We start from the raw sequence: 12,981 nt of genomic DNA on the forward strand, positions 1-12,981 counted from the left end.
ACCTACATTGACATTCTAAAAATAAACAATTACATCATTGAAACTTCAAAGCTATAAGATAATGCATGATTAATTCAAAACAATTTGAGTGAAAAAGTATTATATTTAACAGAGTAATCTGAACACTAAAGGGTTAAGCAGTACTATTGAGTGGTGTTAGCTGAGATGCTCTACTCGTTGAGAAAGCAAAGAATAACAAGTTGAGTGATAGTTTTATTTCTCTTCCAGATTGAATGTTTGCAAGCAATACAGTTTCCAAAGTGGATCTGTTTCACTTAAACCTCGTTCCTTGTGCCTTTGTTCTGACTTTTCTCTGTGGTTGAGTCAGCATCTCTCACTCGCAGTAAAATACCTTTTACACATTTGTCAGAATGCGGGACACTAAACAAAAACCCAATGCTATGGTTGTTTGACAATCATACCTTTCATTTATTTATTCATTTCCTTTATATATTTTCACGTTGTTATAGAGACACTGTTCTTTCTTTCTTAGCACTGGCATAGCTGTGTGGTTAAGAAGCCCACTTTGTAACCATGCGTTTTGGGTTCAGTCCCACAGCATGGCATCTGGGTCAAGTGCCTTCTACTGTAGCCCCGGACAAATGCCTTGTGAGTGAATTTGGCTGGGGGAAACTGTGATGAAGCCCATCATATATGCATATGTATGCATGTATATATGTGTATATGTGTGTGTGTATAGGTATATGTGTGTGGCTCCCACCACTGCTTTGACAACCAGTTTAGCAAAAAAAAAAAAAAAATGATAGAATAAGTGACAGACTTCAAAAATTTGATTCCTGGAGTCAATATGTTCAAATAAACCCTTCAAGGTAGTACTCCAGCATGGCCACAATTCAATGACTGAATCAAGTAAAGAAAGATTAGAAAATATTAGCAACCCTTCCCTCAGGGAACTATCAAGAGATCATCTAGAAATAGCAGTTAAATCTCCCTCAAATCACACCCTAACATTTTTAAATAGAAGCATATAGAGTAATGTGGTCGAAGATCTATTATGCCTAAAACAAGATGGGACAGGATGGTCACGGTTGGATTGCTTTTTATCAAAGATTTGTCCCAACCAAAGTTGTTGTTGTAGGGTTAATCAATAACAGCAGCAGTTGTTTTGTTAAGCAAGGAAGGGAACTAACTATAACATGGCCACTTGAAATGCTAGAAATGACAACTATATTTCTTTCAATTTACACACTTCTAACTAAAAAGGGAAGCAGATACTGGACAATGATAATATAGTCCTAAATACGTCTAAAAAAAGCTCAGAGTTAATCTAGAGCTCAACAGCGCGCACATCAACCAACTTATCCTCCGAAATAAACTCTGTATATATAATTATAAAAAAACAAAAATGGCTTTTTGTTATTTCTATTTTTCTGATTCTGGTGCCACAATTTGGGTCTGTATCAGTTTTTCTCTCCATATTTTGTTATTTGATATTTGCTTTTCCAATTACATTTTTGTTGTTGTTGTTTTATAAACTTTATTTTAAAGAATAAAATCAATATGTACAGGAATATAGTATAAATAAATATCGATTATGCAACTTATTCGGACTATTTTTATATCTGCTGCACGAACAAATGCTTCTCTCTTGTTAAATGTGAGTTTTTTTCATTTCTCTCTGCTTTTTATAAAATCATATAAATATATTATGGAGATGTACTTGCATAGCAAGTGACCTGATCTGAGATCGTGTGCTGAAACAAAAACAATTGCAGCATGGAAGGTGTTTATAAGCCATTTAAAACACCCAAAATCCTTTAGATTTGCTTCAACATTTAAATTTAATTTGCCAAAATATTTTGTCAGTGAACAGGTCGCGGTCTCAAAGCAACAAAATATTTTGGCAAATTAAATTTAAATGTTGAAGCAAATCTAAAGGATTTTGGGTGTTTTTAAATGGCTTATAAACACCTTCCATGCAGCATATACATAAATATATACATACATATATATATATATATATATATATATGTAATGGTTGGAATTTATTTGTTAGTGTGGTCACCAATTTGTTGTTATAACAGCATGTTGTAGGATGTGAAAGATGAGCAATGTATGAAGTTTTAAGGAAATATTTATTTTTAACTCGTTACACGATACAATTCCTTACCTCGACGGGCAGGTGATGAAATCGTAAAGCATGCAAAGTAAAGATAGATGTATAGTTTGTTTTAGTGTTCTCGTCATTGTTTAGTAGTAATTACAGAGAGAAAATGATGAGCTAATTCCAGGGTGTAAAAGAACTGTTTGCACCAAACCTATGATAGATACTGTGAGAAAGAGAGTTCACAGGAATCCTTGTCGAAGCATGTGGAAAATGGCAAGGGAGCTTAATATTTTAAAATCCTCAATGTACAGGATTGCTAGAGAGGGTCTCATATAAAACGCAACCCAGACAAGTAATTTCAGCAGCTTTGAAGGAAAAAATGATCAACAGGGGGAAAAAGATGTTAGCAAGGATGGACAGTGCTACAAACAAAGTCTTCATTTGGAGCGATGAGAAGATCTTCACTGTGGATGCTGTTACAAACAAACAGAATGACAGGCTGTACACTGTTGTTGCTTAGAACTTGCCTGAAGGAAGCCAAACTCATTTTCATCATGAGAAACCAGTTGGGGTTATGGTGTGGGCTGTCGTAGCACCTGGTGGAGCCGAGTCAGCTTTGATCCTCATTTACGAGGGTGTTAATGTGCATAGCACAGTTTACATCAAAATGTTGGAAGAAAATGTATTGCTTTGGTTAAATGAAACTTTTGGGAACAGGTTTGTCTTCCCTCAGGAAAGTGCCCCAGCCCACACCTCCAGTTTTATGCAAAAATGGTGCAGAGAGTATTTTTAGTTTTGGGGACAAGAACTTTTGGCCTCCTTCGAGCCCAGACATCAACCCAAGGGACTTTCCTGTCTGGTCTGTCTTAGAGAGAGATGTTTCACCTACCTCATACTTAAGTCTGGCAATTACAAAAATGACAGGTAAATCTTTCTGGGACACCAGTATGTATCATCATCATCATCATCATCATCGTTTAACGTCCGCTTTCCATGCTAGCATGGGTTGGACGATTTGACTGAGGACTGGTGAACCAGATGGCTACACCAGGCTCCAATCTGATTTGGCAGAGTTTCTACAGCTGGATGCCCTTCCTAATGCCAACCACAAAATCAATGTCTATGAAATAATCATGCTTCCATGTGGTTTAATTGTTCAAAAGACCTTGTATATCAGTAGTCCTCCAACTTTTTTGCATCACAGACTGTAAACATTCAAAACAATTTCTCTTATTACACACATAACAAAACACAATAATGTGCGTAATATATAATTTAATTATTACATATATAATACAAAAGTCACCTGCAAACTGCAATAGTTAATAAAATAGAAATAAAACTTTAAAACCTGTTCTTTCTGAGTATCCCAGTCCCAGTAGTTGTGGACTCCTACTCTATATGGGTCCTCAACCTGCTAGAAATAACAACTAATTCTACTCCCTGCTGTCAAAAGATAGGAAGAACACATTAGATTAATTCCTGAGTATACTATGCTTAACCATTCATTACTGTATTTATTTTGAGATGCTCTTTCAATTACTTTAAATGTAACAAAGAATTTAGTAAAATAACTTAGTTATCTTTAAGCTAGTGTTAGAAACATAAATTGTGACTAAGGTTTGGGGGAAGATTTTAATTCAAAACTTATGAAAACAAGACATTTGTACTACAAAGCCAGAGCTGGTTTCAGCCGGGTTGGTAACAAAAGGGTTAAAAAGGAAAACAAAATGGACGGGTCATGGTTGGTATGTCTCAAGTTATAAGTCAGCTCAATCAGAGTCAACTTGAGTCTAAACAACCATTCCTTTGACCGTCTAAAACTGGGTTTTCTACCTTTATCAAAAGACACAACATCCACAGCTGTAGTAGTTTCATAGCATTTATTTTTGTGACTATAGATATTTACTATAATACTTAAGTGATACTTATAGGTGCAGGAGTGGCTGTGGGGTAAGTAGCCTGCTTACCAACCACATGGCTCCAGGTTCATTCCCACTGCGTGGCACCTTGGGCAAGTGTCTTCTACTATAGCTTCGGGTCAACCAAAGCCTTGTTAGTGGATTTGGTAGATGGAAACTGAAAGAAGCCTGTCGTATATATGTATATATATATATATATGTATGTGTGTATATGTTTGTGTGTCTGTGTTTGTCCCCGCCAACATTGCAGGACTTATTCTCTGTAAGCCTAGTACTTATTTTATCGGTCTCTTTTCCCACCAAACCACTATGTTATGGGGACGTAAACACACCAGCATCAGTTGTCAAGCGATGTTGGCGGGGACCAACACAGGCACACAAACATACACACACACACACACATGACGGGCTTCTTTCAGTTTCCATCTACCAAATCCACTCAAAAGGTTTTGGTCGGCCCAAGGCTATAGTAGAATACACTTGCCCAAAGTGTCACATAGTTTGATTGAACCCGATTGGGAAGCAAGCTACTTACCACACAGCCACTCCTGATTGTCTGAATCACTCGCATTGCCTGTCTGAGGTTAAACTCTCCATTCAAAGAACAAACATCATCAATAATTTCAATTGTAGAGTCTTGCTTATTTACCACAGAAAGTGCTAGGTTCATCACATGCCCATTTCATTGCAAAATAATCCATTTTTATCATTAGAAACAAAAGTAACCAACAGCAATGAGGGAGGCCATTAACAATCATAAACACACATGACTACAAAGCTGCAAGGTGATTGGTTGTCTAATCTTAGTATTTTATCTCCTCTTCCCTATGTCTGTTATTCATTATTGCTTTAATGAGAATCAGGTAGAGATTACTGTTAGGTTATTTCTGCCAAACTGGGAACACAGTATGATAATGTTTAAACACATATACTGTTAAAGGCCTTCTAAATTGCAGTATTTTTCTTAAGAAAGAATCTCTTACAACAGTATAATGTTTAAAAAACTATCAGCAGCATGGCCAAAAATAGCAATGCCACTAATGTAGCTGAGCTGTCTTCACCTGCTGCTGATTGAGTTGTGTTTTTTAACAATGTACATGTATAAGAAAGGCTTTCTCGAGTCCAACACAGCAGTTTAGAAGGCTTTCACCAGTATATCCAGATCACTAATTATATATATGATGGATAAGTTTGGAATTAGACTTTTGCCACCATGGGTAATTGGATAAAAGATTGTAATTGTATATATATATGACATTGTCTTATAATGCCTCATCACCATCATCAATTTATGTCTGCTTTTCATGCTAGCATGGCTTGGGCAGTTTGACAGGAGCAAGCAAGGCTGGGAGCTGTACCAGGCTCCATGTTTGTTTTGGCAGGGTTTCTACAGCTGGATGCTCATCCTAATGCCACACTTTACAGAGTGGACTTGGGGCTTCTTACATGGCACCAGCATGGGATGCCTACGATGGCCAAAGTTATCCATCATATGATAACACTGTCACTTGTATAAAAGATCTTATATTCATTTGAAATTTAACAAAGCAAGAACTTGGGGCAGTAGTAACAGGTTGAAAATGAATTTAGTCTTTCTTTAGAGTTGAGATACGATAGCAGATGATGAGGAACTTTACTGTAAAAGAATATTTAGAATAATTATTCTTTGGAACAGTGAATCTTGAAGCACACAATAGAGCTATAAATAACAGCATTTAAATATTGGGCTGAAAACTCAAATTTCAAGAGTGCAATGTTGGTCTCCAACACTGAAAGAGTCATGTTGTTGCTTTATTATGATGAACAGAATTATAATCAAACACATTCCAGCTATGAGAATTTTGTCTACTTTCAGATATCCATTTTTCTTTCTCTGGCAACCAAGTGGTTGCTTGGCTTGCTAGAAATAGCAGGTAAATTCTCCCTTAGATCACATACTACAATCTTCATCATCATCATTTAACGTCTGCTTTCCATGTTAATATGGGTTGGACGATTTGACTGAGGACTGGCGAGCCAGATGGCTGCACTAGGCTCCAATCTGATCTGGCAGAGTTTCTACAGCTGGATGCCCTTCCTTACGCTAACCACCCCGAGAGTGTAGTGGGTGCTTTTACATGCCACCGGCACAGGAGACAGTCAGGCGGTACTGGCAACCGACAAGCTCAAAATGGTGTTTTTTTACATGCCACCTGCACAGGAGCCAGTCCAGCGGCACTGGCAATGACCTCACTCGAATGTTTTTTTCACGTGTCAGTAAGGTGACGCTGGTAACGATCATGCTCAAATGGTGCTATTTACATGCCACTGGCATGGAAGCCAGACAGCTGCTCTGGCAATGATCACGCTCGGACGGTGCTCTTAGCGCTCTACTGGCACAGGTGCCAGTCATCGAATTTGGTTCAATCATGAAGACAAAAAGGCACATTGAGTGATGTAGTTCTAGAAAGACTATGCAAATATAAAAAGTGGAAGGTCTTTGACCACAGATCTGCTCAACATCTTCACCATCATCATTTAACATCCATTTTCCATGCTGGCATGAGTTGGACAGGAGCTGACAAGACTAGAAGTTACACCTTCGCAGAGTATACTGGTTGCTTTTTATGCAGCATCATCATCATCATCATCTGTGTCTTTTACAATCCTCAAACAAACAAACAGAAGAAAAGAAAAAAAGATGCAGCCTGCAAGACCTCCTGACCGTCTGAATTGCATGCCTAAATGAAAAATTATCTTGAATATTTTTAGTAGTCTGGCCCACCTGATCACTAGTAATACTTAATGTAGCCCAGTTCTTAAAAAAGGGTTGCCTGTACCCGGTTCAAACCGTACCTTTCTGAAAACAAACAAAATAAAGCATAATAATAATAACAACTTTATTACATATTCTGGAGTTAATTTTTTTCTTTCAGTTTTTGCAATCACAGATGGCAGTTTAGGTCTTTAATTCTCTCCTTAGAGAAAAAAAAGTCTGTAGAGAATTCTGACAATAACTTAAGAAATAAGAATTTATAAACAAAATTTACAGAGGAATATCAATAACAAACTGGAAAGTGGAAACTGATATTCCATATCCCTACCACTTCCTGAATCTCTTTACCATAGCCAAATTAGCTTTTAATTTATTTAAGTGATTGACATCACTTTCAAGTTTGATCGGTAAAGTCTTTGTATTCCCTTTAGAAATAGGCAAAGGTTGAAAACTTATTTGTTTCACTTCCATAGGGGAACAAGGAATCTGACTACAATTTGGTATGACAACTTGGTTTAAATCCCCCGACTGACCTGGTCTGACAACAACCGGTGTGTTTTGGACAACGCATGCTGTGTTCATGGAAAGTGGGGGTTCAATCTGAACTGGATAAATTACTTGGTTACTGGAAGTGACTGGTGTTAAAGAACCGGTTATACAACTTTGGGTTTCACTGGAATTTGAAAGAACTCGTGTAGGTAGTGGAGCAGAATTATGTGGAGGTATGGAGTTTCCAGCAGCAGAAACTAGTGTTTCTGAAGCTAATAATGGAGAACTATTCAGAAGTGCAGACTTAAGAATTGGTGAGGCACTTGTTAATGAAGAAGAGCTTCCCCCTTTCCCAGAACTGACCAATTGTGTAAGCAAAGTGTCCGGAGTCGATGACATAACAGGCAAAGAGAAGACAACTTCAGAAGGTGACGTAGTGGTCGATAAGGAAATTAATCCACTTGGTGACACAGACATGGGAATAATAAACGAATCATCAGTGGATGATGATGGCTGTGGTTGTGTTGTTGATGTCGGTGTTACTGAGATTGAGATTGGTCCGTTAATGGCAGGATTTGCAACTGATAACAACGTAGCACAGGAAATGGGAGTCCCAAGTGACGATAGCATAATATTGTGGACTGGTGCTACAGTTGGGGAAACAGTACTGAGGGCTCCTGACGATTCAGTAGTGTTGACAGTTGGTGCGACTTGTGATGAGACAGTACTGCAAATAGCAGGAGTGACCGGTGGTGAGACAGTACTATAAAGCGCTGGAGTGACCAATGGTGATACAGTATTACAAAGACCTGCTGTGACCAATGGTGAGACAGTACTACACAGAGCAGAAATGACTGGCTGCGACATAGTACTACAAAGAGCTGGACTGACCAGTTGAGAAACGGTACTATTGAGGGCCGGTGTGACTTCTGATGTCACAGTATTACCAATAACTGAAACTACAGTTGATGGTACAGTAGCACTGAGAACTGGCACTACAGCTGAAGGGATGGTACCACTGAGAACTGGAACAACAGCCGATGGTATGGTACCACTGAGAACCGGAACAACAGCCGATGACATAGCATCACCAAAGACTGGCGCTTCAATTGATGACATTATATTACCAAGAACTGAAACCCCAGTTGACGGTGTAGTTCTGCTGAAAACGGTTCCGACAGACGATGATATAGTACTATGCGTCATTGACATCACAGTCGTTGACAACGTGACAGATGAAGTTGACGGTATAGGTGATGAACAAGAATCATCTGATATAGTTACAACTGGTAAAGCAGAAGCCGAAGGAGATTCACTGACGGATGTAACGACAGGTAACATCTGTGGATTGGTCAGTGCAGACACTGAATTCACTTTAGGAACTGCTACAGTTTCAAGAGAATCCGACTTCAGTTTTTCCCACATTACTAAATGGATTTCCTGCTTGGGTATAAGGGGTAGACCAAGGTTCACTGAACATATTGGACCATCTAAATCATCACATTTAATCCACTTTCGATCTGAAATAAAATAAAAACATAAAAACAATATAGTACTCAGTTTACTTAATTAATTAATTAAGCAACAACACATGGTTATGAATATAGAGGTGATGCTGGTGGTAGTACTATTGATAACAGTAATAATAATAATAATAATAATAATAATAATAATAATAATTATTATTTTTATTATTATTATTATTTCGTGCGGGTGACACGTAAAAGCACCCACTACACTCTCTGAGTGGTTGGCGTTAGGAAGGGCATCCAGCTGTAGAAACTCTGCCAAATCAGACTGGAGCCTGGTGTTGCCATCCGGTTTCACCAGTCCTCAGTCAAATCGTCCAACCCATGCTAGCATGGAAAGCGGACGTTAAACGATGATGATGATGATGATGATGATTATTCTTTCTACTATAGGCACAAGGTCTGAAATTTTGGCAGGGAGGGGACTATTCGATTGCACCAACCCCAGTGTTTAACTGGTATTTAATTCATCGACCCTGAAAGGATGAAAAGCAAAGTCGACTTCGGTGGAATTTGAACTCAGAACGTAAAGACGGATGAAATACTGCTAAGCATTTCGACTGGCGTGCTAATGATTCTGCCAGCTCACCACCTTAATAATAATAATAATAATGATAATAATTGAGCAAGTGGTTCCACTGTGTTGCATCTGCAATAGGGTGGATGAAACCATTGAACATATCATGGATGAATGCCCTAGACTTGCCCAAAACCACTGCATTGGAAACTGTGCGAAAAGTGTGTGTGGGGGGGGGGGGGCTAGAGAGAAGCAAGACATGGTATGAGCACAAACTGCAGAGAGTAACGGAGTCGGTGACTAGCAAAATACACTGGGATTTTCTACTCCAAACAGATCAGGTGCTAAAGCATAACAGACCAGAGCTAGTGGTGATGGACAAGATGCACCACATATGCTATGTAGTTGACATTGCATGTCCCTTAAATGGATAGATACAACCCTCTTAAGTAGGAAATAGCCCAGCTATGGAAAATGAAGAAGGTGGAGATAGTGCCAATTATTGTTGGGTCCTTAGGAACAGAATCAGAAGACATCAAGAAGAATATAAAGGAAATTGGAATAGTGTGTCCGGTAGAACTGTTAGATAAGGTTTGCCTCCTTGGCACAGCCAGAATAATCAGGGAAGTATTAAATAAATGAAAAGAACGGATAGCACGGTATCATAGGCTGCAGGTAGTAAGCCCTCTACTCATGCAAGACTCCAAGAGCTCCAACTAACCTGTGATAGAAAGAAATAATAATAATAATAATAATAATAAATACCATGTTGCAGTACCAGGAAGTGGTTCTCATGGCTTCTGATCTTAGCTGAGAGGCAGTGTTATCATGTACATTGTTTTGTCTCAGTATAAAAGATGGGCTACAGCAAATATTCTGTTCCATACCACAGATTTGCTTGTCATTTGTTTGACCTTAACCAGTTGAGCATGTCCCTTGGTGGCTGACGATATGTGCCTCACTGATCACGAGCAGAAGTAGTGGGGCAGCATCATAGCCATGTGTTGAGAGGAATTCATTGCGGTTTGAATGATTCCCCACCAGAAATATGGGTGCTTTGTTCAACATCCCTAAACAATCCTTATTCAGGGAGCTTTTGAGCAGGTTGGGTTACTCAAATTGAAAAAAATTCTAACTGGACCCCACCTGCAAGGTCATGTATTGTTTATCTTGATATGTCCTCACCATGTCACGCACATATGGTTGTGATGCATGTGCCTGGTGTACCTTTATCAGATGGGTGGTCATGATGGGTATATTGGGCTTCATATAATTGTACCCAAGTGTCACTTTTGATGACATGCACTGCTCTCTCATCTAATAATAATAATAATAGTGATCCTTTCTACTACAGGCACAAGGCCTGAAATTTTGGATGAAGGGGCCAGTCAATTACATGAAACCCAGTACTCAGCTGGTATCTATTTCATCAACCATGAAAGGATGAAATGCTGCAATGTATTTTGTTCCAATTCTGCCAGCTGGACACCTTTAACATCATCATTTAACGTCCGTTTTCCATGCTGGCATGGGTTGGACGGTTTGACTGAGGGCTGGCGAACCAGATGGCTGCACCAGGCTCCAATCTGATCCAGCAAAGTTTCTACAGCTGGATACCCTTCCTAATGCCAACCACTCCAAGAGTGTAGTGGGTACTTTTATGTGCCACTGGCACGAGGGCCAGTCAGGAGGTACTTGCATTGACCATGCTCAAATGGTGCTTTTTATATGCCACCAGCACTGGCAACGGCCACGCTCGAATGCTGTTTTTCACGTGCCACTGGCACATGTGCCGGTAAGGCAATGCTGGCAACGATCACGCTCGAATGGTGCTTTTTATGTGCCACCAACACGAGAGCCAATCCATGGCCCCGGCAACAATCATACTCGGATGGTGCTTTTAAAGTTCCACAGGCATGAGTGCCAATCAGGCGGTACTGTCATCGGCCATGTCAGCGATTTTGATTTGATTTCACTTGGCATTATTACCTGTAAACAATGAATAAAAGAAGTTCTTTGGCAAAAGAAACAAAAGCAAAGAAAAAAAAAAAAAGCCACTCACCTGAGTACTTGATCCAAGCAATGAAGTGGTCAGGATCATTTGTATACTGAACAATCCCAACGACATGATAGTGAATGGAATTATGGGTAAAATTTAATTTGGATATATCTTCAAATGGAATCCCTTTCAAGAAATGTAATAAAATAGAGTTTCCACATCTGCAATTGGAAAGGAGGAAAAATATGAATAATGATGGCAGCGGTGGTGGTCATTTCAAACTTCAAGACAATGTTACTAATCATGCATGGTGGAGGGAGAGAGTATTGTCCATCTGACTGCCCTGCCTACATTCTCATTATATAACTGGTATTTATTTTAGCTGTACAAGAAATATAACAAAAAAGACATTCTTCATCATCATCATTGTTTAATGTCCGCTTTCCATGCTAGCATAGGTTGGACGATTTGACTGAGGACTAGCAAACCAGATGGCTGCATCAGGCTCCAATCTGATTTGGCAGAGTTACAGTTTCTACAGTTGGATACCCTTCCTAACGCCAACCACTCCGAGAGTGTAGTGGGTGCTTTTACGTGCCACCCACACAAAGGCCAGTCAAGCGGTACTGGCAACAGTCACGCTCAAAATTGTGTATTTGACGTGCCACCTGCACAGGAGCCAGTCCAGCAGCATTGGCAAAGACCTCGCTCGAATGTTTTTTCACGTGCCAGTAAGGCGACACTGGTAACAATCACGCTCAAATGGTGCTATTTACGTGCCACTGGAACGGAAGCCAGACAGCTGCTCTGGCAATGATCACGCTCGGACGGTGCTCTTAGCATTCCACTGGCACAGGTGCCAGTCATTGAATTTGGTTCAATGACAATTTTGATATATATAGATATGATGATTGAGCAAAAACAAAAAAAAAAAAAAAAAAACAAAAGAGACAAGTTTTAATAAAGATGTTACTAGAATAACACTTAAAAGTAAAAGGTCTTTAGCATTTCAGACACTAGTCCTTCATCAGATGAAAGAAGAAAAATATCTAGAGCTTAACATTCAAGCAACATTACTGTATCTTCCCAAATCCTGCCGCACTTCACATAGGATTTTGGTGCGTAAGTTGACCTGTGAAAATTGGTCTGAAAAATGGAACTTGTACGCCAGAAAATAGAATTCAACTATATAAATATCTAAGGAAAACATGATGACATAATTAGAGAAAGCTAATTAAAGTGTAAAGGTAACTTACTTGACGGGTTTCAGGGTGCGACACTGATTTCTACAGTTGCAATTGGAACATTTAACTATGTGTTGCATATTAGACATTGAAAAATCTGCGGCAGCTTCTAAAGTAGGCAACATCTTGGTGTGACTGAAAGAGAGAAATTAAACATTAATAATAATAATAATAAAGTTTACAGTTATTACAGCTCCTTCTTCCCCTCCTATCTTCCATGTTGCAAAACCCTTGGATCAGCCTCGATTCAGATTTTTCCAAACCAAGGAAGGTTACATTCTTGATTAAACAAATATTAAATTTAATTAGGTGTAGCTGCGTGGTAAGAAGCTTGCTTCCCAACCACATGGTTCCAGGTTCAGTTCCACTGTGTGGCACCTTGGGCAAGTGTCTTCTGCTATAGCCTCAGGCCGACCAAAGCTTTGCGAGTGGATTTGGTAGACAGAAACTGAAAGAAA

General features: G+C 39.1%; 1 protein-coding gene across 5 annotated transcripts in view; it reads right to left on the reverse strand.

Annotated features, from left to right (window-relative positions):
• Window positions 1-6,852: 6,852 nt before the first annotated feature.
• Window positions 6,853-12,981, reverse strand: part of LOC106879055 (uncharacterized) — a 54,162-nt gene continuing 48,033 nt past the window's right edge. For all 5 annotated transcript variants that reach the window (XM_014928480.3, XM_014928484.3, XM_014928482.3 and 2 more), the window contains 3 exons: window positions 12,536-12,658; window positions 11,343-11,500; window positions 6,853-8,754 (listed from right to left, as the gene is read on the reverse strand). In XM_014928480.3, coding sequence (XP_014783966.1) covers window positions 7,070-8,754; window positions 11,343-11,500; window positions 12,536-12,658 — 1,966 coding nt within the window. In that variant the 3' untranslated portion in view covers window positions 6,853-7,069. The remainder of the gene's footprint in view (window positions 8,755-11,342; window positions 11,501-12,535; window positions 12,659-12,981) is intronic.

This window comes from Octopus bimaculoides, chromosome 5 (genome assembly GCF_046866305.1).
Source record: "Octopus bimaculoides isolate indiv1 chromosome 5, ASM4686630v1, whole genome shotgun sequence".
Classification (NCBI taxonomy): Eukaryota; Metazoa; Mollusca; class Cephalopoda; order Octopoda; family Octopodidae; genus Octopus; species Octopus bimaculoides.